At 37.0% G+C, this 27,652-nt stretch overlaps 1 protein-coding gene across 26 annotated transcripts in view; it reads left to right on the top strand.

Moving 5' to 3' along the window:
- LOC131438950 (potassium voltage-gated channel subfamily KQT member 1) overlaps positions 1 to 27,652 on the top strand; it is an 892,435-nt gene that overhangs the window by 786,595 nt on the left and 78,188 nt on the right. For 15 of the 26 annotated variants that reach the window (XM_058609372.1, XM_058609378.1, XM_058609373.1 and 12 more), the window contains one exon: positions 991 to 1,061. In XM_058609372.1, the coding sequence (XP_058465355.1) occupies positions 991 to 1,061 (71 nt within the window). Of the gene's footprint in view, positions 1 to 990; positions 1,062 to 1,616; positions 1,745 to 27,652 lie in introns of all 26 variants that reach the window. The other 11 variants (XR_009231015.1, XM_058609379.1, XM_058609377.1 and 8 more) reach the window with 1 other exon arrangement.

Genomic DNA, 27,652 nt, shown 5'->3' on the forward strand with positions numbered 1-27,652 from the left:
TATTGATCCATGTGTTATAGTAAAATAAGATAGTAAAACTACCGATGATAGTTAAATGAACCGTTGATATCAATTTACTATCACCTTTTATTCGGATGATACTGCACAAAATACGTCGTTTGCTAAAAAATGAAAGCGAAAGAGTTGGGAATACGAATGGAAGCACACAATTTTGAATGTCGTTCGTCCCGCTTGCCGAAAATAATATTCGTTATTTCCGACTATTTTGAAATTAGGACAATGGTTTTTATCTACTCTGCTCATTATACATAGTATAATGGAAATACAATTATGAAAATTGCGAATCGGTTTCGAATTACGAATTTGCAGCCGAATAAGTGGAATTAAAACATTCTTGACAGATATTTCCAACGAGTAATCTCATTACAATCCATTACAATAATTAACCCGTTTTTCACCTTAACCGGGCCCGGAAATATCCCCAGTAGCCGCAAAACCCGAATAGGCAATAGGATTATCGTAATTCGTCGCCTAACCTATAGACGGACGCAAAAAAAAACGCTCTCATAAATCACCACCTGACGCCGTGAGCTTGTTCACAGTAGCTATCGAAGCAGTTAAACCCGAACTCACAATCTCAAAGCATGACCTCCAAATATCCCGAGCCCTTTAAAAGAAACCCAAATCAAAGGGCACCGGACGAATGCAATGTAGCTAGCAAAAGCGAAAAATATCCTCCCAAGGCTGGTTATCCTGTATAGCAATAAATTAGGTTAATCTAGATATACGCTCCCGTACAATTCGATATTGCCGGGTTCTAATTTCTAATTCGTGTTTTCTCTCTACTTTTTTGTTTTGCTTTGTGGACAAAACCACAATGACGGCATCGTCGATGGTGATGATGGCGATTATGACGACGGTTAACCTTTCCGGTAATATTGATTGCTTCAACAACCGTCAATTATCGGCACACAACTTGGACAACGGGGCCCAATTTTTCAAAACACAACAAACTTCACCACAAACTAGACGAGGATGAGGAACCAAGATGTGTACAGTTAACGAACCAGCACAAAGGGGCAATCCGATTTATTCGAAAGGTAAGTTCAACGGTGTTGTCCAAAAACTAAAATAAATATGTTCTTTATTGGAAGAATGTGAAGACGGGGAAAAAACATGCCCTTTTCCCGGACAGGTACGATTATTCGTACCGTTGTCGAAAAAAAATGCTAATCTTCCATCGCTCTACTCCTTTCCACAATCCCTCCTAGTAGATTCCTTCCGCCCAATAACTGAACCCTCGCAAAATCAGTTTACTCAATGAAATTGGAGAGAATAACATATAATGAAAGGACAGCATAAACATAATTAATCCCTCTTTTCCCACAAAAACGGTCACCACAAACAATCCAGTTTTAAATGTTAATCCAATATTATCTAACAGCTATCTGCTAGAGATTACCTATACTCACGTGTAAGTTTATTCTTGTGAATTCATGAAAAAAATAATATGGATTGTTGCCCTACTACACCTTCTAAATTGGACCTGAACCATCGCAATTTCGCACATAAAATGTGCCACATTAATCACTTAAACTGACACGAATGACAACAAAATTGGCCATCGGATCCTTCCTTCCCCGGCCGCCCCACAGATGAAGTACTTTGTAGCGCGCCGAAAGTTCAAGGAGGCCCTCAAACCATACGACGTGAAAGATGTCATGGAGCAGTACGCAGCCGGACACGTCGATCTGCTCGGCCGAGTGAAGAATGTTCAAACTAGGTACAGACAACAATGCCCACCTTTCTGTAGAATCTATAAACGACCATTCTACTAAAACCAACACTGTTAACCAAAATAAAAAAAAAACTGCTATATCTATACACTAAACTAACCACTAACCTAGCTATAATACCTTGTAAAAGTGTGTGTTGTACTAAACCCCAGCTCTATTTATATACCTATATACTAAATTGTGTCAAATTACTATTCACCAAATATTAGAGTTTCAGTTTTCTTTCATTTTTTTTGTTGTGTTCTGGATTATTATTATTTTGTTATGCCCCGGATGTGCTCCCTCACTCCCTCAACCAGTTACAGACTGAATGAAACACACAAAATCAGCGAAAACTTCGAGGAACACGGTGTGTTATTGGAATCTAACTTTTTGACCTCAATAGTTCGTTGAATCAAGGCGTTTATTTTAGTTTTGGGTTTTCGTTGTGTGCTTTCTACCAAAGGATTTTGTTTTTCGTATGTATGTTTAGGTTTCGGAGCCCATTAATTCGGAGCCTGCTAAATTGAAATTGCTTTCGAGGAAGCTAGCATTGCAGACATTCTTTTCCACTTTCCACTTTCCCTTGCTATCTTCAGTCCACTTTGTGCGTGTGTGTGCCAACGTCCCTCATTAGCAATGACTAACTATCTTTCTACTAAATAATTAACTTTCCATGGCTCGCAGTCTGGTTTGGAATTGTAATTGTAAAGACACATCCTTCCATTGCATGTGCGCAGCCAATCAATCTTCAGCCTAACTGTCTTCTAACAAGTCCGTTGTTTCTGTTTGTCTTTTTAATTGTGTGGTTTCAAAGGAAAGTGGTAAACGTTTTGTATGTGTGTGTTTCTGTAAAGACGTCAAGTACACGACTAAGACGATTGAAAACATGTTTTGTTTTCTTCACCTTCTGCCTTCGGCTCACCAGTGTTTTAGCTGCAGCATTTGTGTGTTTACATCTAACAAATAACATTGATTTCCGAAAGAGTTGGTTAATAATAAAGTTCAAAACATTAGTGTGATTAAAGGTATTATACGATTTCCAGTTCATTACGCGATAGGTACCGAAAACGAAAATTGGTAACTTATTTCATTTTTAAATTCCATCATCGACTCATCGGCATTAACAGTTTACGTTGAACTGCTAACGCCACCTAACGATGCAACATAAATCACTCAGCATACGTAAATTTATTGCTCTTTGAGAAACACTATTTTCGTTGAAGTGCCTTGTCTTTGCTGGACTTTGCTTCGTTCTTCTGGCACTTCAGTAAAGACATGGAACTTTGGTGCAAATAGTGTTGAAACGCTTGGTGTCGTAAGCAGTCCAACAGAAACTGTTAATGCACTGATGAGTCGAGAACAAAAAATAAAAAAATAGACAATAGCTATGTGTAGTTATCTCTTAGTCGAGCCCGACCTAGAAGGTTTCTAAATGTCAGTCGGATCATAATACCAGCCATGTAATGATTCTGTACGCTATAAATCGGCTGCTAAGTCTGTTGAAACAGAAGGTCAAATTCCACAGAAGGATTGTCAAACCAACACGGAAAGACCGAAATCAGCATTTTGGAGAAAAAAATAGTTGGTTTTCTAATTTCAGTTAGCTATTTTTTAGACAACTAACAATATCTTACTTGGAGTGTTTCGAAAATAAGCTATCCACAAATTTTTCTTTCAAATTATGATAAAAAACTATATTTTATTCAAACTAAAAATCGATCCTTTATTGTACAAGGTTAAACTTGAGCATAATGAAAACCGGATGAAATTTAAGTTGTTCCTTCACGAATTTTTCGAACTTTTGATCGAACGCTCTTCATCAAGTTCCGGACAAGTGATGCATCGCATTTTTTGGACGCTTGGACCCAATTTTTTTTAACTCCTGCATGTTCCCAGCTACCTTACCAGTCTTCTTGAAGACCCTCTTCACGATTGCCCAGTAACGTTCGATGGGTCGATGCTGAGGGCAATTCCGTGGATTGAAATTTTTCTCAACAAAATTTATACCCCTTTCTGCAAGCCAATTGAGAGTGGTTTTGGCATAGTGAGCCGACGCTAAATCCGGCCAAAACAGTGGAGGTGTACTATGCTTCTTATACAAAGGCAGCAATCTCTTTTGGAGATCGATAGATTTCTGCATTTATAGTTCCGGTAGTGTAAAAAATGGTTAACTTCAAACCACAGGAACATATTGCTTGCCAATGACCGACCGAATTTCTCCACTTGAATCGACCTGTCGCATCGCTCACATCCTCCTCAACGACGATAGTAAAGTATTGTGGACCTGGAAGGGTTTTTGAGTCCTGCTTTACATAAGTCTCATCGTCCATGAAAACGCATCCATCCGGACACTGCAAGAGACGCGAATACAATTTCCGGGTCCTTGTTGCTGCTCGCTTCTTCTGTTCTACACTTTGTTTCGAGAATTTCTACTTCTTGTAGGTCTCAGGTGATTTCGCCTTTTGGTACGCTGGATCATTTCGACACTCGTTCCTGCTTTTTTGGCCAAATCACGTATTGACATTGATTTGTTCTTCATGATTAGAGATACCACTTACTGGTCCAGTTTCTAGTTTCAAGAACCGGGTTTACTGCCTTTCCCTGGTAACTTATCCAAAGAATAGTGTTCCCCGAACTTACTAATGATGGTTTTAACACTGGCGTGATGAATTCCAAACCGCTTTGCCAATTTTCGCATAGTAATACTCTTCTCACTAAGCCATGTGTCCAGAACCTCGATTTTCACTTCCTTTTCAATACGCGACATTTTGAAAACGCAGAATTTCAACCACACAAACAAGTAAACAATCAAAAGCTGACAGCCAAAAGCACAGCGTGCTGTAATCTGAGCATGAAATACCATCACAAATACTTGCGTACAACACAAATGTATGTAAATAGCTTATTTTCGATACACTCCTTAATTAAGATTTTTCAATTATCATTCCCATAATAATGATAAAATATTAGTTGAAATGGCAATTTTTTTAGTTGAATTCACCAGTTAAACGTGCTGTCATTTCTTAGCTATTCAACTAATTTTTTAGTTGCATTAGAAAAATAAAATATTGTTCTCAGCCAACATGAATGGTTGAATGAGCTTCTGCAATCTGCACCAATATGGCGCACTGTCACCAAAAAAATGTTAACACTGTAATGACTACTAGCAACTAGACGGTACAATACTACCAAAAAGAATTTTGCAGTAAATACGATAGCTACTTCCCGTGTTGTATTTGAGGAAAAGACTGTTTTCACTGTTTTCTTCATTTGACTCAGTGAAATCGACTCTCACACTGAAAATTTTGAGCACTCGGAAAGCAAAAACCGAATACAAGTAGTACTTCAGAGGGTGTAGTCCGAACGAAACATACCATGAAATAAAATGAAGCCACATAGAAGAGCAACCGCCTACTACGAGTATTCTAAATAAACTGTGAAGGATTTTATTTTCCTGATCCAAAACTATGTTTTGAACAAATATAAACCTATCTTTATTTTTGTTTCAATATAACCTTCAGCTGAAAAAACTACAACCAGTAGCAATATAGGTTGAAAGATACAACGAACTTCGTTTGACATACAATTAGAGTGCAACATTCGATACTTCGGAAAAATGACATGCGAATTCAACTATGTAATGAAAACCGCACAAATGTTACCGCAGAGACGGAACTCGAACTCGTAGCTAGCTCCACAGGTTGTTATCCGGACTCGGATTTTCATTCAAGCTTCTACTAACTTTTTTCTGTAGAATCCGTCAGTACTAAAAACATGAGTAAAATAAAAAAAGGCATCTATACATACAAAGTTTTGAAGTAAGCATGGTAGTATTCTTTAAATTACTTTCCTTTGACTCTTAGAAGAGCTGAAATTTGAAACATATTTCTAGATCCAAAATTTATTGCAGCCTATGAAAGTAATTCCACTTAGAAAGTAATTTCATTTTCGGTCGAGTGGTTCAAAGGTAACAAATTTACCAACGACATTTACCATGAAAACCGTTAAAATATTCTAAAACACAAAACTCCAACTTTGTTATATTTACATATTTTTCCCAAAAACTGCAGACATGACAACATATATAAGAATTAGCGGAATCAATCAAATGGTTCAAAAGTTGTAAATATATCAATAACATCTTTTTTAAAGAAAATTGAAAAAAAAAACACGGAAACTACGAAAACTTAAAATCTTCAAAATATTCTAACTCATAAACAAAAAAATCGCCTATTTTTTTATATGTTATGTAAAAATGTTTCAGCTTTCAGAAAAAATATAAAATGACATAGTGCCCATTGATTGCAAACTATGAAAACTGTTAAAAAGTTATACAATTTACTTTTTCAAACACAAAACTTCAATTTCACAATATTCGTGTATTTTTCCTAAAAACTGTAGACGTTTATTAAGACTTATCCAAAAAATAGCAGAATCGACCGAGTGGTTCAAAAGTTTTGATTTTAAAAAGAAATGTATTTTTTGATCCACCCTAACAAGGAAATGTTCACCCTAAAGGCAATATCTAATAGTTTATGATGGAGAACGTTTCTTCCAAATATTACGAAATTCTGGGAGATCGTTTATCAGTTTCTCATGGAATTGCTGTTTCTGCAAATCGGTAAATACGGGTTTTGACCACTATTTCGGTGCTTTCGGAACCGAAATTCGGCGACCAGTGTACACTGAAGCCTCCGTCTCGTACGTTATTTTTACGTTGCCACATTTTACGTAATTTTTTTTACGAACCAAATCCCAAATAACGTAACTTTTATATCGAATCTACTTCGCAAAAAAGATGTTTTTGCCAAAAATGCCCTTCAATATTGATATTTTTGGAACGGATTTGATAAGCAGGATCCGAAAACCAATGTTCAAATTGGTTCTGAAATCCAAGATGATGACTTCCTGTTTACTGATATTCCTTGAAACTCCTTACAATATGGGTATTTTCGAAACGGATCTGATGAGTAGGTGCCACAAAATGTTGTTCAAGATGGTTCTGAAATTTAATATGACGACATCCGGTTTAATAATATTTCTTTGAAGCCCTTACCCTTGTTATTTTTTGAAACTCCTTACAATATGCATATTTAAAAAAAATCGCCATCATAAAAACCCATATTTAGGAAGCTTCAAGAAATATTAATAAGCCGAAAGTCACCATCTTTCATTTCGGAACCACCTCAAACATAGATTTTCGGCAGTACGCTTTCTCATCTCATCCAAGACAGTCGATAAAACAAAACCGCTTACGTTCGGGACAGAAGAAACCAAGTACAGTATTGTGTAGTGAACAATAGAACGACCTCAATATAAGTGAACCAAACGAACAAAAACTACCGCCGACACGAAAGAATACAATTGTTGTTGACTTCATACAGTGCAAAATTCGACCTTCGAGAAGTGAACTTGAAGGTTTGCTTAAGGAGCAAATGCATCTTGACATTAAACGTGTGCATTTACTTCAATGCAATAAGACCAATAATGTTGTTTATATCCAGTTCTATAAAGAGTTGGATGCAATTCAATTCGCTAAAGACAATAATAATGTGCACTATGTGGAGCATGAAAATATCAAGTACAACATTCCAGCATATATGGAAAATAGTGCTATAGAAGTGCGTGTGCATGATCTTCCCTCAAGCGTCATCGATCCTTATATTCGCAAAACCATGCCCCAATACGGAGAGATTCTCTCTATCGAAAAAGAAAAGTGGAAGGATTTTTTCCCCGGTATTCTAAATGGCGTACGTTTGTTACGCATGCGCTTGAGGAGGCCTATACCTTCTTATGTGACTTCGGTCAGGATACAAGAATCCCGTGCAAATCACTTGTTACCCATGACAATCAGATGGCCCCATGTTAATATTGCCAAAAAGCTGTTCACTACGCTAAGCCATGTGATAAACCGGACAAGGAGACAACTATACCAAAGGACAACGGTGCTTCCTTCACACCAACCCCAAGCACCTGTGACAGTCACCAACAACAGGGAAGTATCCCCTTCAACGAAACCATCCAACGTAACCCCTATAGAACAAAGTACACCAGCTGCAGTTAACAACTTACCATCCAACCAACCAGCAACTGCAAACAATGTACAACAAGACGCATCTACAGCAACTAGCAACGAAATCAACAACATAACCACCGATGCGGCAATGAATGACGAGACGAACCGCGAACAAACTGCCCCTCAATCCTCGCAGGAGGAGAATGGAAACTCCTCTCCCCCTAGAAAAGGGGTGACAACGAGATCCAATACAAAACGAATTTTATCTAAAAACTCAGCTGAATCGGCCACGTAAAGCTTGTACGCAAATAGGCCTAAATAAAATATCTTTTAAATAAAAAAATAGGTATCCGGCATCTACTCATCAAACCCGTTCCAAAAATATCCATATTGTAAAGATTTTAAAGAAATAATAATAAACCGAAAGTTGCCATCTTAGATTTCGAAACGATCCATCGTTTTCCGGCGCCTACTCATCAAATCCGTTTTGTAAATATTCATATGTTTCACAATAACGTAAACTGTTTTTTACGAGTTAACTCGATTTATGAACCTCCGTTTAGTTCGTAAATGGAAGTTTTGGTGTATAGTCGAAATCGATTTGTGTTTTGCATCGCCGTTCTATGCAACTGTTTGTCATTCGGTAACTTCGGAAGCGCGATTTGCCTAAAACTTAGGAGTTTTGCATAGCTAATACCTGCCCTAGAAATGAGACATTTCATTTAAATCTAAGCTTGAGAAAATCTCTGAGAAAATAAAGAGATTTCCATTTGTACATCATTTGACTACACGGAGAACCCGCATATCACAAAATTACAATATTGCAATTGTTGTTTCAACTAAAATGTTGTTGATTTAACTAACATATCCGTTGATTTGGTCATAATCATTCAGGTAAGCTAAATTGATGTATTCAAATGCTGACACTTGACGGAGGCCGAACTCTTCATTTCACCAGAAACGTTTCATATTGAAAATTTTCAATGGCAAATGAACGTCGCTTCTGTCAGTTACGTTGCGGCTATTTCATGTAAGGGAAAGTATGCAGAAGAATATAAAAGTTGATTGTAAAACAAGTTTTCCATGAATTAAATAGATATTCCTGCAGTATAAATGTTTGCGAACATTTTGCGGTTGAATTTTAATGTTTTGTTGCATTTTTATATCATCTGTAAATTTAGTTATAAAGCTTTAATCAGCTACTTAGACAAAATTTCGTTTTTCAAGCGGTGAACGATTAGCTGCTCCCCCGAAGAGACCAGCAGTAAAAAATATTTCTTGCAGTAGGCGCCTAAGTTCGAATAACTGAATAATTGGTTAAAACAACTGAGACATTTTTTGCTTTCATGCATACAGGTAACTTTGATGGGATTGCTCATTTGCACAAGTGACACCTCATTGAAACATTTAATTTTTCGCTTAGGGTGTATGTCATTGCTCAACTGTAACGTTTCACTACTCATTTGTGGTGTGTGTCTTTGCTGGGTTTCTTTCCAAAATGCCAGCAGGATAAATCAAAAATGACAATCGATTAGTTTTACCAAATTTTAACCAATCAAATTAAAAAAAACAACTAATATTTTAGCTGTTTTGCGATCGCTGGCGATACTTTCGGTACCACAATCCAAGAACAGGTACAACTGAAGACATGTTCGCATGGTTCTCAACTAACCTGACCTAGAAATTAAAATAGTTCAGAGCCCAATTGTTAACAATTTTTTACGTTTTCCGTCTCGCCGTCCTTTGCGCCGGTGAATTGTAAGTCCCATGTAAGATTGTGTGATCATCAACTCACAAGGCTTGCGAACTAGTGGAGTTTAAATCGTCTTCAAAAAATGATAGGTTCCTTTTGGATTTCACTATGAAAAAACTATTTCGTTATGATACTAACGTAATAGTGAACGACAGATGCCGGTATTTCGAACGGTGTTTGCATTTATCATATTCATTCATTAGTTTCATTCCACTAACCGCTCGAAAACCAAACTTAGAGGAATTTATTTACTATTTTTGAGAAACCTCTGAGAACCGGAACCGGAAGAGATTTGAAAATATTCTATGGGACAATAGTGTCCTTTCTTCTGAGCCGTTTGATTTTCAAACTGGTCACAAGTTTCAGTCCGACAGAGCAGATTCAATTGACAAAACTCGTAACCCTATCATATCTTCACGGTGAAGGGCACAATCGTTATCGCACAGTACAACTATCATAATTCAATCAATTCACTTCTGTACCCCACAGAATACCACCCACGCATTGGATATTTATTGTAATTGATACCAATAATCGTTCGTTGGCTGTAGCTGTTCAGTAATCAAATTGTGCGACGTTACCATTGTTAGCTTTATGTTTATTGATGAGAAAAGAACTGCTTTTACTCAGCCTAAACAATACACACACACACACACACACACACACACACACACACACACACACACACACACACACACACACACACACACACACACACACACACACACACACTACACGGTGACGAATAATGCCTTACTGGTAGCCCCAAACGACAACATGATATGAGTGAAATTGCTGTAGCAGATATCCGAATCAAAGTGTAATGTTAACAATCAGCGCAGTAAATTTTATTGGCGCTCGTATTTCTTACCGCCCCATTACCAAATAAGTAAACGACACACTGACGTATGTGCTTTGATGGGAAAATATGGGGCGGTAAATCTACTCACATCCAAGATCGATAAACTAACTCGTTGTTAGCACTGATCAGCGATCAGCAAATTAATACGTTTTATTTCGTTGTGTCGAACTCACTGCAACAACTTCAACGGAGACATTACGGTGTTGTTTAACAGCCTATAAAAATGGTGACTGCAGTGACAGTGCCCTTGCCTACCATCCCAAAACAAAGGAATTTATCTTCCATACGAACAGTGAGGATTTTACGAGCGATGTCATCGAACGTTGATTTAAGATCCGGTTTTCCTGATAGTAGCGTTGTAAAATGGTAAACCATGATAAGGTACCGTCTAGTGCTACATGTGTCGAAAAATGCGATGACGACTCGTCTACTAGAGTTATCAGCGATTCCCTGCCATTTCTCATGCAGTCTGTTCTGTACATATTCTGCTCAAGCGACAAAGAAAAGCATACATATAAGAGGATACGGTCTACTAGACGCAGTATTTTCATATCTATCTCCATCTCGACCCAGACCCCACCAGCTTTCTCTTTCAACTGGTAGACAAGGTTGCGTTGTCTAGTTTCTCGAACAAAGTGAACGAAAACCAGTTTCTCGCGCTCGTAAAATTTGCAATTTTCCCAAATTACGAACACTTTTAGTGATGCCATAAAACAAATCGTCTTTATTATTATTGCTCTGTTTGCCACCGCACACATTCTATTTCGGTCGCTTCTGCTGTTTGCATCGTCCGATTAGTCCGATAATCAGGCTGGGTGGGCAATGAACATCGAAAAGTAAGATGACGGTTGCCGAGTGCACAGACGGAATAGCCTTCCAACGGCTCGGATTGATATTGTTGCAACAGGGCACACATTGAGATTTTGTATAGTTTGCAGGAAAAGAAATCCTTATTCAATCAATCGGAAAATTTTACCATATTTACTATCTCAGACACCTTGAGGATCCTGAAAGTCAAAAATTTACTCTAAATTGAAATATGAAACATTCAAAGGGGTTCGAGAACGGATATTTTGATCTTCAATTTGAAACGATTCGATTTCAGGACGCCAAAAACAATAATCTATTTGCCTTTTTCATATAGAAAGGCTATGCAATCACAGTGAAAATCGATTTTTGAACGGAAGCCCGGAGGGCCGTGTGTCATATACCATTCGACTCAGTTTATCGAGATCACAAAATGTCTCTGTGTGTGCATGTGTGTAACAAATAATTAATCCGATTTTTACAAACTCATATTCAAATGAAAGGTCTTATGTTCCCACAGACTACCATTGTATTGTTTCCGATCCGACCTTCGGTTCCAGAATTATGGGGTGATTTGCACCAAAAAGTGGAAAAAATGTCCCTCACTTTTCTCAGAGATTTTCAAGAACATAGATTTTCAAGAACATAGATTCAAACGAAAGGTCTTATGATCCCATAGCTTGATATTGGATTTCATCTTAATCCAAATTCCGGTTCCGGAGTTACATGGTAATATGTGCAAACCTGTGAGAAGAGGCGAACTCAATTTTCTCGGATTTTTTTACCGACTAAGGTGCAAATAAAAGGTCTTGAAAATCTTCAGAAAGTTCCCGAAAAGTCGGTCCAGATCTGACTTCCGGTTCCGGTATTACAGTGCGATAAGTGAAAAATTTTCAACATTTCATTTAGCTTTCCTAGAAATGGATTTTCATGAATTTTGATAGAAAGATAATGTGTAATTTCATCCAGATTAGATTTCCGCCTACGAAATTATATGGCGATGGTTGTCAAAAATTTCAAGCCGTCATACAAAATGACGATGCAAAACCGGTACGCGGTATGTGCTGGTACGGAAAAAGCTGGTCTGAAAATTTGTTTATAAATTAATAATTTGTTTTTTAGGCAGACCTTAGAATTTCTGTTTATAAGAGGATATAAACATTTAATATACACTTTGCCTGGATTCCTTCAATGTGATCCTTGAAAGTGAATTTTTTCGTCATACGTTAAACCTAAGTATTTTGCTTGATCAGACTATGTCAATTCCAAGCCATTCAATTTGAGAATGTGATTATTGTTTGGTTTGAGAAAAGAAGCTCTTGGGTTATGAGGAAAGATAATTAATTGCGTTTTTGCTGCATTTGGTTTAATTTTCCATTTTGACAGATAATCACTGAAAATATTTAAACTTCTTTGTAAGCGACTACAGATCACTCTTAGATTTCTACCTGTAGCTAACAGACTTGTGTCGTCACAGAATAGCGATTTCTGACAACCAACGGGTAGATTTGGAAGATCAGAAGTGAAAATATTATACAAGATTGGAGCTACGCTCGAACCTGCGGAACACCGGCTCGTACGGGTAGCAATTCAGATTTACAATTCCGATAGCAAACCTGAAGAGTACGATCAGTTAAATAATTTTGAATCATTTTGATCAAATAAATAGGAAACTGGAAATCAGACATTTTTGCTATTAAACCTTTGTGCCAAACACTGTCGAATGCTTTTTCTATGTCTAGAAGAGCAACTCCAGTGGATAACCCAGAAGATTTATTTGCTTTTTGTCATGTTCGTTACTCTGACAAGTTGATGAGTAGTTGAATGTTCATGACGAAATCCAAACTGTTCTGGTAAAAAAATTGAATTCTCATTTATATGAGACATCATTCTCAACAAGATAATTTTTTCAAAAAGTTTACTGATAGAAGAAAGTAAGCTAATTGGTCGATAACTTGATGTTTCTGCTGGGTTTTTATCAGATTTGAGGATTGGAATTACTTTAGCGTTTTTCCGTCTTTTTGGGAAGTGAACTAATGAAAAACACTTGTTGAAAAATTTAACCAGGAGTCTCAAGGCAACATCGGGAAGATTTTTAATAAGAATATTAAAAATTCCATCATTACCAGGAGCCTTCATGTTTTTAAGTTTTCTAATAATTGATTTCATTTCATCAAAATTCGTCTCAATAATGTCATCTTGTAATATCACTTGAGTTGAAATATGATCATAGAACCTACAACGTTCAAATTAAAATTGTGGACACTCTCGAACTGTTGAGCACGTTTTTGATCTTTTTCGCCATTTGTAAGAAGTATTTGATTTCCTTCCTTGAGAGCAGGAATTTTTTTCTGAGGTTTCTTAAGAACCTTAGAAAGTTTCCAGAAGGGTTTAGAATATAATTTAATTTGTTCAACTTCTTTAGCGAAATTTTCATTTCGCAAAAGTGTAAATCTATGTTTAATTTCTTTTTATAAATCTTTAACTATGTTTTTCACAGTAGGATCACGAGAACGTTGATATTGTCGTCGACGAACATTCTTCAACCGAATGAGCAGTTGAAGATTGTCATCGATGATAGGAGAATTTAATTTAGTTTGAGCTTTGGGAACTGAAAGATTCCTAGCTTCGATAATGTAATGATTCAAATTATCAATTGCTGTGTCGATGTCCGCAGAATTTTCTAAAATAGTTTCATGGTCCACATGATTTTCAATGTGAGATCTGTAATCCAACCAATTAGCTCTATGATAGTTGAATATAGAACAAATTGGATTAATTAAAGCTTCGTTGGAAAGTCTGAATGTTACAGGAAGATGATCTGAGTCAAAGTCAGCATGTGTAATCGGTTCACTACAAATGTGACTTTGATCTGTTAGAACAAGATCAATTGTAGACGGATTTTTCACGGAAGAGAAACAAGTCGGATTAATGGGATGAAGAACTGTGAAGTAACCAGCTTAGAGTTGATTATGAAGTATTTTACCATTACTGTTATTTTGCCTACAATTCCACTAGACATGCTTAGCATTTAAGTTCCCTATTACGAAAAATTTCGGTCGATATCTTGTGAGTTTTTGCAAATCGCCTTTAAAGAAATTTAATTGTTCGCCGGTGCATTGGAATGGCAAATATGCTCCAACGATGAAATAAATTCCATGAATGGTTTCAACTTCGATTTCCAAGCTTTAAATAACTTTAGTATTGAAAGAAGGTAAAATACAATGTTTAATTTGCCGTTGGACAAAAATGGTAACTCCACCACCCATTCCAGTAAACCTGTCAAATCGAAGAACCACATAATGTGGATTGCTCTTCAATCTAACATCTGATTTAAGAAAAGATTCTGTCATAACGCAATATGAATTTTGTGAAATTTGAGAAAATTATAAAATTCATCTTCACTCGATTTTAAAGATCGAGCATTCCAATTTTAAATATTCAAATAATTATTTAACATCACTATTAAATTTTAATTTCATTATAATATTATTTGCGAATTGCCATCCGATTTGAAATGCTTCAAAAAGTGATGAAGTCGAATTCATTCGGATGATCATTTGAAAAAGTTGATCTTGTAGGTAGATCATTTTATTTTCAGTTATATCGCCTAAATCAACTTCATTTAAGGAAGCGAATGGCATTGAAGGAATATTTGTAGGTAGACTGCCACTAGAAGAAGATGATATGGCCGATCTATTAATATATTATTAATAAATTGTTTTGATGAACTGCTAGGCGGTCCTGTGTTTTGATTATTTACATTAGAAGAAATAGGTGGTAGATTTGTACCTGATATACTAGCATAACTGACAATAGAAGAAGATGATGACGAGTTCGATCTACCTGTCATTAAATTGTTTTCGTTAGAAGACGAATTGGCAGGCGTACCTGTTTTTTGTTTTAAATTCGAAGAAATAAGTGCCTTAGAAGAATTAGGCGTGGCATTTGTAACGGTTTTTTGATTTTCAGGTATGTTCTGTAAATTTAAGGTCGTTGATTTGACTTGTTGTCGAAGCGAACGAGCGTTTAAATTTTTTTCCCTGACAGGACATTTCAAATAATTGGATTTATGATTTCCATCGCAATTTGAACATGAAAATTTATCAGTGGTTTCATTCATTAGACAAACGTCTTTCGAATGCGATTTACCACAATTCAAACACCGTATATCCAAATGACAATTTTTGGTTCCATGGCCGAAGCCTTGGCAACGACGACATTGCGTTAAGTTTGCAACACGATTATGCCGTTTATAATGTTCCCAATGAATTTTAATGTGGGAAATGAAACGTACTTTTTCTAAAGTTTTCAAATTGTTTACATCACTTCGATTAAAGTTTATTAGTTAAAGTTCATGGGCAATTCCAGAGCGTGGTTTAGAAGTACCATTCGCTCTTTTTTCACGAGTATTACTTGGGAAGGGGCAAAACTTAGCAATTCTTTTAGTTCATTTTTAATTTCATCAGTACTTTGATCAGTTGATAAGCCTTTCAAGACAGCCTTGAAGGGTCTGTCTGATTTTATATCATATTAATAAAATTTATGAAGTTTCTCGGACAAATATCGGATAAGACGATCGTAATCTTCCAATCCATAAACCAAGACTCGACATTCTCCTCTTCGTCCGATTTGAAATGAGACTTTTACTTCCGAGAGAAAAGTAGAAAGCTCAGTACGGAATGCTTTGAAATCGGAAATCATCACCGCCACTGGTGGCATAGATTGTTGTTCCTTCCCAGAACGACAAGCGTCCATTTTGGGAATTTTTGAAGAACTTTCTTCTATGTCACTACAATCGGATTCAGGAAGAATCTCGTAAATTTTGGTAGACGGCATAGAATCAACGGAAGGGAAATCCGTCCGTTGTCTTTTATTTTTACATAAGATCGTAAATGTTATTGGGAAAATGTTGAATAACGGATTGAGATTTATTCCGTATTGAGTTATTTTTAGCCTTAGGCTTGTTGTCTTTCCGGTTGGACGCGGGCATTTTTGAAATGAATGAAATTTGAAATTAAATTAACTAGGCTAAATTAGTCTTCGATTAGACTCCTAGTTTGGAAAAGTCTTGATAAAGATTGTTTTTGTTGTTCTTTTAAAGACTGATTAGTTCGAATAATAGTTCTTTGAATAGCTAGCCTTAAGAAAGGCTGACTAATTTCTTAGTCTTGAAAAACACTGATTATATTAGAATATCACTTTTTGTATAGCCTTGAGAAAAGCTGACTAATTGATAGTCTTTAAAAAGACTGTTAGTGATTCAGGTAGCCTTGAAAAAGACTGAAGCCTTGAATCAATGAAACTCTAGGTATCCAGAAAAAAATTCCAGGAGCCAAGAGCTATACGCGTGCGGTGCGAACGAATGTTCAACATCGACTCGACTGAACTGTTATTGTATTACATTTATTTATGTTCACTGTCTTGTTATTTCTGTATACACGTCTAAAATCTTCTAAATAATTATATATTTGTTCTTGATTTTTGTGAGGGGCCAGGGCCCCTCGGGCTCCCCCCTCTGGGTACGTGACTGAGCCGAAGTCAGTTCGTGTGGCCAGCAACTAACATAACCTAAAAATCGAAGTAGTTTAGAGGTCATACGATTGTGAAGAGCGGAAAAACATAAGTATTCGATTAGATTGCAAGTTTTCAAAGCGATGATTTGGACACTTGGAGCTCTACACGCAGAATTTGAATGCAGCGAAAATTATCGCAATTTATATATCAAGTTTTAGAAAGTCTTATGTCGAAAACTGATAACAGAGCTTTGGCCCTTCACAAGGACAATGGTCTCAAGCTTCGAAGATGCGTCTCTGTTATGGAAGGAGGACAGTTCAATCGCCATCTTGGACTGCCTGTTCCAATCTCCCGGTGCTAACTTTATCGTCTTGTCCACAAGCAGATATTTCGGTTTTTGCAATGACTGAGCGGAAATATATATTGGAGAAGCCAAGTGAAAGAAAAACTAACAGAAAAGATGAATTTTTGGAAAAAGATACGCTCAGAGACAGGACTCGAACCTGCGTTCTTATGCATTCCGTGCATACGCGCTACCATTTCGCCACTCTGATCTTGTTTTAGCCACTCTAAAACTCGAAACAGACATAGTAGCAACGTACATCGAACATGGTCTACATCCTGGCCGTCACCCGACCGATACCTTACATCCAAACATCTTCTCTGTCCATCAAACACTAGTCCTCTCGCTTCATACCTATTTCTCCGATCAAGCATTGAGTAGGAGAATGTATTTATAATCGCTTGTCACCTTCTTTAATGGTGCCAGTCGCTGGCTGGTCATCGTCAGCGACAGACCCTATGAAGGTTGTATTGATAGATATTTCGGGAAATTTGGAAGCCTTGGCGTTCTCTTCCAAACATCCAAACCAAAACCTGTTCATTTTCAATGGCTGTGAAAATGAAACACTGTTTACTAATATATTGCGCAACAGCCTTTTTCAAAGTATTGAAATAAATTGCCTTTGAAAACTCAACTCAACGATTTCGACCAAACAGATCCCATTTCCTCGAACTAAATTCTCTTGAATCCTTTGAACATTGAACTTTGAACAACTATTAAGGATTAAAGCACGTGTTAGTTGCTCTCCAATCAATTTTGTTTGAATTGGGATTTCCATATTATATACCGGCTTCCGATTGTATAGTTATAGATGCTTATTAGCCGACGTGAATTGTTGTCTGCTTCTATCATTCAAAGTAAACACACAAACAATTCTCCACTGCAATTATCTTTCCTTGTTTCGAACAGCATTAAAATGTTCACAGCAGAAAAACTTCAAACGAGGAACGAGCCCTGATTCATCACCTCGTCCAATTTTCTCGTAGAAAGTATAAGCATTCATGTTTAATTATACTGTAACGATAAGGATGAGGGATCAAATAAAAGATTTACAATGGTATATAGCTTTTCCAAGCTACATTCGTCTCGTAACGTGGGGTGTATCATTCCAAGTTCTCTCTTCCCCAAGTAATTGGTGCTTAATGATGTCATTCTTCACGACCAATCTCCTAGGCAACGGAAAGCCCTGTTAGCGTGTTGGTCGCGTTTAATACATAACCTGACGAATATTCACCCAATCCGGAAATTGAGTACATGTTGGCAAGACAATGAATCATGCTAGACAGCCAGTGCCAGATTTTACAACGCAATTTACGATTCAGTGTAATAAAAGCAGAGGCTGCTCGTGAATGGCTTCCGGTACGAATTATTCTACCGACCGGAGGAACTCATCGATACTGAGAAGAATTTCATTAGCAGTAACATCATGAGGAAATTTTATTGTACTTCAAATGAGTTCAAAAACAAATTGAACTCATGTCACTGTCGTATTAAACCGGACTTCCACTAACTCGAACCTCCTGGCAAATCCTGTGGCTTATCAGACGAAAATCGATAGAAGATTGATATTGACGCTTCTCGCCAATCTATAAGGATGGAAAGATAATTGAATTGGTCACCGTTTGCTAAGCTGAGGGTTCGGTTCACTTTGTGCAGGAGTTGAACGATTATCCGGTTAATCTAATTGGGTTAGGGTTCCCGCGTTTCATGCTGGAATGTGATTGATTGAAAAGACCGATGAGCACACGGTGTGGTTCATCACATCATGAATTAGTCGATATTTTACAAGTCATGTGGCATTAGATTTTTTATCTACTCTAACATGTCACAGTCAACTCTTCCATCGGATACATCAAATCACCCGTTATGGTTAAGCCTGCATGAAAGAGTGAAACGCCCTTCCTGAGTCACGTACTCAACCATTATTATGGATGTGTAAACATTTTTCATTAAAAAAAAACGACAAGATACTCTTCACGTGTCAATTTGATTTGTCACCCGTGGTTTCTGCCATCATATATTCTAATGGATTGAGTAAACGTGTCCCGGAACACATATTTCACCAGTCAGTAATGGTCCCCGAAGTGACACACTGACACAGCAACGCGAGCAGTAAATGGGAAAAAGAAAATCCTAGCGGGTGTGTGAATGGCTGCAGTTCGCAAAACAATAACGAGCCTTGTCGGGAAAATCGTAAAATTCGTCATCTAGTGGAATTATAGGCGATACATGGCTTATTTGCTTCAGGTGCTGAGTACTGTTCCTGACTGACTCATGATGCGCTTGGAAAAAATGCTTATCAACAGTCTACTATCTATTTAATGGTTTTCAAAACATCTCACAGATGATATCCGACAACGTCAGCAGAAGTAATATGTGATATCGACTAACTGCGGCAGTTCAGTTGCCTTTCATTTCCGATTGAACTATTAACAAACATTTCGCTAAAAAAAATTCATATGACCGGCTCGGTACTGCGACTAAGAAAGGCTTATTTTACTGAAAAGTTCAATGAAAAGAGAGTGCTGTCTCAATCGTAAACGAATAAACGAAGAGAGACGAAGCAATTTTGTTTCTAACTGCAACAAAAGAGAGTATCAATGCCACCGTCCCCTACGAAGCCGAATTTTAATTTCTTTCTCGTAGATACGAACACTAATCGGTAAGAATCATCGTGAATCGTTTTCTGTGATTATCGATTCTTGAAGTTTCTGTTGAAAATCGAAAAAAACTGAAGGGGTAAATGAAAGAAAGTGTACAACTTTGAAACTACTGTTTCGCTTATGTCGTTAACTGAACATCGATCTCGTGCTCATAATTTGCAAGCGGAGTTGGAAGTGACATTTATTTCTCGTCATTTTCATCTATTTTGAATGAATGCAAGTGACTTTTATTAGCTCTGATAAATACAATCATTAACCCTGTTGTGGACATATGATACCGGTAGTGAGGCGGCTGGAATTTAGACCAAGTTCGATGTACAAAATGTCAAAGGTTTAATGCAAGTTGCTAATGAATTTTCATGATGCATCTACAAGTTCTCAAATACTAAATTTCCTGTTCTTTTGTTATAATCGGTTCTCAAATTTTCCCGAAACACAAAATTGAGTTACATTCCGAGCAATTTTGGTTGTCTCAAGGATTCACGTGACCGGTAGGACTTCAGTTGCCCATCGACCAATCAACCTATGATTTGATGCCATTTTATCATGTACGATATTACATGCATCAATTTTTCATAGTTCAACCACTTTTTTGTGAACAGTTTTCCAAAGAGTTGTCAAGCTAATTAATTATTGACCTTTTACATCGAAAGATGCGCCAGATGACGCCAAGACTCAAATAAAAGGTATTATGGTCCCATAGCCTGCTATTGAATTTCATTTGGATCCGAATTCCGGTTCCGGAGTTACGTAGTGATATGTGAAAATTAGAGAAAAAAGTGTGCACTCAATTTTTTCTGAAATGGCTTAACCGATTTTCACAGTCTAAGATTCAAATGAAAGGTCTTATAGTTTCCTAAAAAGTTGTAAAACATTTTATCTGGATCCGACTTCCGGTTCCGAAACTAAAACATGATAAGTGGAAAATTACAAATTTCATTAGTCTGATAAATTCTTCTAGTTTGCAGAGCTCGTTAGTTAGTAGGTATAAAAACTTAATTAAGCACTACTGGTCCTCTTTTTTCCTGTTCCGGAATCACCGAAAGTGGTGAAGAAAAACTCCAAAACTAGAATTCACTTCGATTTCTCTGCGATGCTTGAACCAATTTTCACAAATCTTGATTTGAATTAAAGCTCATATTATCTTTAAAGCTATTGTGAAATTTCATCCGGATCTGACCTCCGGTTCCGCAGTTACAGGGCGATGAGTGTCAAAGTGTTACGGTTACGGATGTCTGCTACTAGTGTGTAATATTGGTAAAAGACGATAAAAATTTTAGCTATTTTATGATAAGTGTGACCGAAACAATAAAGGAATGTAAAGCCGGGGTAAAATAAATGTTATAATAAAAAAGAATATCAATGTCGTTTCATATGGTTGTTTTTTTTTTTCATAAATACGTTTATTTCTTAAGGCAGTTTACATAAGTTTTTCTTCGCCGTAGCATCACTTTTACATAATATTCTTATCCTAATTTAATTCTAACATAGTCACAACGTTTTGCATTTATTAAAACATATTCTCTTATTACTTAAATATCATCTTAGGTAACTCGTCATTAATTATGAAATCTACTCGGAAATATTATTTGAACCAAACGATTAACTTCTATAAATTATAAAATAAGCTGTTATTTTCAGACATTTTGTTAATAATTTCATGAACTGTTTCGAGTTTGTTTGTATCATTACATTATTTTTATTCTAATTTAGCTATTGGTTGAACTCATGGACGCAGCTGGGATCAGAACTAAGTCTTGAAAGGGGCCTTTGTTAAATTGAAACTCCAGTTTTCTTTATGAAATGATAAATAAGTTTCATGTATGAAAGGTCACGACAAGCAAGAATGTTTCGAACTGGGATATTGGATAGTCTACCTTGGGTACGCAAAGAATTTATTAGTTGAGATCTGACATCACGATACTCCACGCATGTCCAAACGACATGATCAATATCTCGATAACCTTCGCCACAAGCACAATGATTAGTCTCGGAGAGCCCAATTCGAAGGAGATGTGCATCTAACGTGTAGTGATTGGACATGAGTCTGGACATCACACGAATGAAATCTCTACTCACATCCAGTCCCCTGAACCATGCCTTTGTCGATATTTTCGGAATAATTGAGTGCATCCACCGACCCAGATCATCTTTATCCCAAGAAGCTTGCCAGCTGGCAAGTGTTCTTTGGCGAGACGAGCTATAGAATTCGTTGAAAGCAATTGGTCTCTCATAAATTTCACCCTCAATAGCACCACGTTTGGCTAAAATATCGGCTCTTTCATTGCCAGGAATGGAGCAATGAGCCGGGACCCAGACTATAGTGATTAGATAATTATTGTTCAATATGTCGTTCAGGCACTGTTTTATTTTGCCCAGGAAAAACGGTTCAGTCTTGCCAGTCATGTTTGAGCGAATGGCTTCAATTGCACTCAGACTATCTGTGAAGAGGAAATAATGGTTTGGAATTAATGTGACGATTACACTCAAACTATAATGAACTGCTGCTAGCTCTGCTATATAAACAGATGCAGGTTCTTGAAGCCTAAATGAGGCCGAAACATTATTGTTGAACATACCAAACCCTGTCGCTTCTTCAATTCGCGATCCGTCCGTGTAAAACATTTTCTCAGAGTCAATATACCTGAACTTACTTGAAAATATTTTTGGGATTTCCGTCGAACGTAGATGATCCGGGATTCCACGCACTTCGCGCTGCATGGATGTATCGAAAAATAAAGTTGAGTCAGGGACATTTAGGAGGCTGACACGGATAGGAATATATCTTGAAGGGTTGATTTCCTGTGACATATGGTTAAAATATACTGTCATGAATTTTGTTTGAGATCGAAGCTCGGCTAGTCGTTCGAAATTATTAATTACCATGGGATTCAGCACCACACATCTTATTAGCAGGCGTGGTTCATATGGTTGTTGGCAAACGATCCAACTTCGGCTATTCCAGTCATCTGAATCCGGTTTCGAAAGAATTTGAAATGATGATTAAAAACTGCAAATCATTAAACTTTCTTTAAGATGGCCAAATCGATTTTCTCAAACTTATATGTTAAAATGAAAAGTCTTACAGTTTTATACGGAATTCCTAAATTTGTTGTGGATACTATTTCCGGTTCCGGAACTACAGGATGAACAGGATTTGTAGAGTTTGTTAGACTAAATCCGAACAAATTTTCCTACTTCTATTCAATGAACAGTTGTTTTTGTGAATTCCACGGTAATATTTATGATGTTATGAGTAATATGAGAAAATCATCATTACACCACTAGGTGGATTAAAACAAGTTTTTTATACTCAATCTGATCTCCAACACTGTCAAAACAAAACAAACGGCTATATCTCGCAGAAATTTGACACATTTGACAACATATAAATGAAATAAAAGGCTACAGAATCTTTCTTGCAATTACAGCACATTTTGGGTGAGAAGAAAATTTCTTTTCACTTCCCCTAGAACTATAGCAAAACCTTGGCATTACATTTCTTTGATGGAATTTGACCTTCTGTTTCAACAGACTTTGCAGACGATTCATAGCGTACAGAACCATTGTATGGCTGGTGAGACGATCCAACTGACACTAAGAATCCTTTCAGTTCGGGACTCGAACATACGACAACTGGCTTGAAAGAACCAGTACCCTTTGCATTTAACCACCAATTCGGGCTCCCCAGTATGATAGGAATATTTACACATATTCGCGTCATCGTCCAAATGTGCGTTTTTTATGCAATTCATGCTTTTAAACCCGTAACTCTGAATCTTGAGTCCGTAGAAGATTCGAAAGCAAATAATGAAGGAGCAAATATCAACAATCATCTTCTCCATCCGCGCAATTAATGCCGTATGAGTAAAATATGATTTGAAGTTCCAAGTTGATGTAAGTTCTAGATCTAACCTCCAAATGACCATGAAACGATCACCCGCCTATCACGTTATTGAAATGTCACGTGACGAATGTGACCACAATCAACCTGCAAGATATTGATAAATGTCGGAGTGGTAACTGCAAAAAAAACCACCCGACCACCACATATCTTGATTCCTTATCGGACAACGCTATTTTCAATCCAATTTTGCGCAATTAAACAACACCGTACATAAATAAGGGCCTCTATTTATATCCAGTCCGGAGCGATGTTTAATGGTGGCAACCGCAAGATACTACCACGGCACACACACACACCAACTCGGAAAAGGAATGCCAACGAATGCATACCGCAAATTCCGCCTGTCCGTGACCTTTCTGTACTAAGCATTAAGTTCTCCGGACACTACCCGGCTGAGAAAATATCCACCCACACTCCACTATAGGGAGGGAGGGGCTCGGTGTTTCATGCAGTTATTTTCCTCGAATTCTGCCCGTACCGGTTCGCACCAACATTACAGCCAGCGTGTATGCATTGAATACTTCACCTACGTCGAGGAAACGCTAGGCCTCGTTAAGTCATTACTCTTGCCATGCGGATATCCAGTGGGCTAGATCTGATGCCACACATGAGTTGCATTTTCCCAAGGAGCAATTATTCTCAACTTGCTGGCAACTCGCAGGTGTACTTTTTTTATCTTCTATCAAAAAGCAAGATTTGTATTTGTAAGCCTATAACTCTATGACTGTAGAATAGCTTCAGTTTTCTGTCTCAGTCTCGCCTAGCAGTGCAAACAATTTTTCGCTTCAACTACGATAAAACAGACAAGAACTGAGACGATCAAAAATTACCAGTTGTCAAATCGACGATCGTCACTCAAATGATTCCCTGCATGTTTCGAACAGCATTGTTTCAACGACACTGAAGATCTGATTTCGGAATAGTGTGTAAATAACTAAGGATTTGTGTTGATTGTTCACTTTTTATTCCCATCACTGCGTTTTTCATTAATTTTGAGAGCCATTTTCAACATTTAAAGTGGAAACTGTCTACCTTCAAATTCGTTTATTTACTGGGAAGTTTGTTCACTGATTAGAAACGGGATACCTCCCTTTTTCAGTCCAAGTATTGTGAGAATAGTCGTCTGCTTCCTCCTGTCAATTTCAAGCTCCGTTTTTGTGTCTTGTTCATTATTTTTTAAATGATTTTCTTTTCGTTCTATTCGTTGTTTTTTTATTTGTATCAAGGCACATCCGCAGATTCTATCTTATGTTTAATGTTCGGTGTACAATCAATGTACTGATCTTTCTGAGTGTCTTATTTCCAGCTGCACACCATGTTCATTCATCTTTCGCAGCTGGTATGATTGCCTACACACAATACAGACAAACTGCTTTCCTGTGGTGATTTGTTCATTTTTGTAGCAACAGTTTTTTAAGTCTATCCCTTTCTTTCGATGTCTCTGATGATAGGTATAGCAATGTTCTCCGAATTTCATACCTTTCCTATTCTATTCTTTTCTTCATCAATACCTCTAGTACTACTAAAACTCTATACCACTATACACACGCAGCCTCTGCTCAGCATTCGATACGAATCTACTTACCACCAGTGTATACAAACGGAATGAGCACCCAAATACTATCAAAATACATTGATTCTAGTCTAGATTGAAAAACAATTGGTACTCCTACTCTTTTTTTGTTTTGTTTTCGCGATATAAATTTCAACCCTTCGGTCTTCCTATTGAATAGGTTCGTTTTTGTTTTTCAAGATGGTACTGTTCAGTTTCAGTTCAGACAATTGTGAGAAACTGACGAGAGCTCATGGTTCCGTAGTTGAAAAGATCCCTGCAAATCAAATAACCTACACTATCAAACTGCCAACAAAATTGATAAAAGAACATATTTAAGTATTTTGAAATGAAAATCACCAGTTCAGAAAGCGGACTCAAAACTGCAAAAGTCCATCAAAAACATTTAGCGCAAAAACTGGACGAACAAACTTTCGATACAAAAACCCGGATGAAAACATTTACTTCAATAAAACCAACTAATAATTAGTTGACTGTATTTTTTTTTAATTTTCTTCAAATTTGATCTTCGACTCGTCAGTGTACACCACAGAACCAAGAACTGGAAACCGGTATAGCCGAAGTCATTTCGTGTCGTTAGACACTAACATAATCTATAAATTGAAACAGACAAACAATTCCGTAACCGGAAATCGGATCGGAAAAACATTCACTAGCGTTCTCTGAGAAAATCGAATGCATATTTTTATCACATACACACAGACATTTTGCGATCTCGACGAGCTGATTCGAGTGGTATATGAATGTTGATTTTCACAGTGTTTGCATATCGTTTTTATATGAGAAAGGCAAAAATCAGTTTCGTGTGCCTGAATTCTGCCTAACTACACCAAAACCTCCGTTTACGTTAACTTTTTTTACGTTACCTCTTTTTAAGTAACTCTTTTTACGAACAAAATCAAAAATAACGTAATCTTTTTTTACGAACCTACTTCGTAAAAAGAGGTTTTTGCATACAAGCAACAATCATTTCCGGCTCATTTAAATTCCAAGGAAATCACAACAATATGGGTATTTTCGGAACGGGTTTGATGAGTACATGTTAGAAAACGATTTTTGAGGTGGTTCTAAATTCCAAGATGGCGACATCCGGTTTATTGATATACCTTGAAAACCCTCACAATATGGGTATTTTCGGAATGGGTTTGATGTGTAAATGTCGGAAAACGATGTTTGAGGTAGTTCTGAATTCTGCTTTAGTTCCTTATATGTAGAATCTTGCTTTACTTAGGGCACTTGTTCAGCAGTTTCAACAGTCTTGATAATCTGATTTAACTGGTATTTTAGTTTTTTTTACTAAATCCGACTATAATTTAGATCTGCCGCAGATATTACACTACTGCTTCAAAAATGTAAATGCCTACTCATAAAAACCGTTCCGAAAATATGCATATGGTCAAGGTGTTCGAGCAGTTCGATTAGTATCGACACACATTGTAAGGATTTTCAAGGAATATCAATAAACCATCTTGGAATTCAGAACCACCTCAGACATCGTTTTCCAACATGTACTCATCAAACCCATTCCGAAAATACCCATATTCTGATGGTTTGTAACGAATATCGATGAACCGGAGTCGCCTTCTTGGAAATTTATGCGACTTAGAATATCCTTTTTTACCTTTTTTATATATATAAAAAATAGGTATAGAATTCGCTCAAACTTAAGAAAAATTTTCCGAGGCCCGGAGGGCCGAATGTCGTATACCAATCGATTCAGCTCGACGAACTGAGTAAATGTCCGTGTGTGTGTGTGTGTGTGTATGTGTGTGTGTTGTCAACTAAGAGGTTGAGATCTCAGAGATGGCTGGACCGATTTTGATCAAACCAGTCGCGAATGAAAGGTCTCCCCGTCACCCAGAACGCTATTGAATGGTTTTGAGATCGGATGTTTACTTTTTGAGTTATACGAAGTTTTATGTCAAAAATTTTAGTTTTTTGACAGTATCTGTCACACTTGACCTTGAAAACAGAATATGTTTCTATGTTTCTATGTTAATATGTTTCTATATTCTTAGATTCCACACGGTAATAGCTATCCAACAAGCCATAGATTGTTAAAACCCGTCCATTTTTAACGATATCGAAATTTTTAACGATATCGAAATTTTTGTGTAAGCGACTTTTTCCCCTATTCCAGCAGTAGAAGTTTTGAGCGCTGTCTGGCAAAGTAATGCTTGGGAGCAGCATAAAACACGATTTTTTATACTGTTACATACATTTGTTTCTAAGTACCCAAAAGACTGTGTACAGCATGATATTTTGCCTCAAACCGATTTTAGCACGGTTCGTTTTTGGCAACATAATCGTTCGAATATGCCATATGTAAACCAGATGATGGCAGCATTTACGAGTTGAAAGCAATTCCATAATTATATTGGTTTAAACTACTAACAGCAATAAATGCTGAAAGAACATAACAGCCATATACCATTCGAATCAGTTCGTCCAGATCAGCAAATGCGTGTGTGA

The sequence above is a fragment of the Malaya genurostris genome, chromosome 3 (assembly GCF_030247185.1).
Source record: "Malaya genurostris strain Urasoe2022 chromosome 3, Malgen_1.1, whole genome shotgun sequence".
Classification (NCBI taxonomy): domain Eukaryota; kingdom Metazoa; phylum Arthropoda; class Insecta; order Diptera; family Culicidae; genus Malaya; species Malaya genurostris.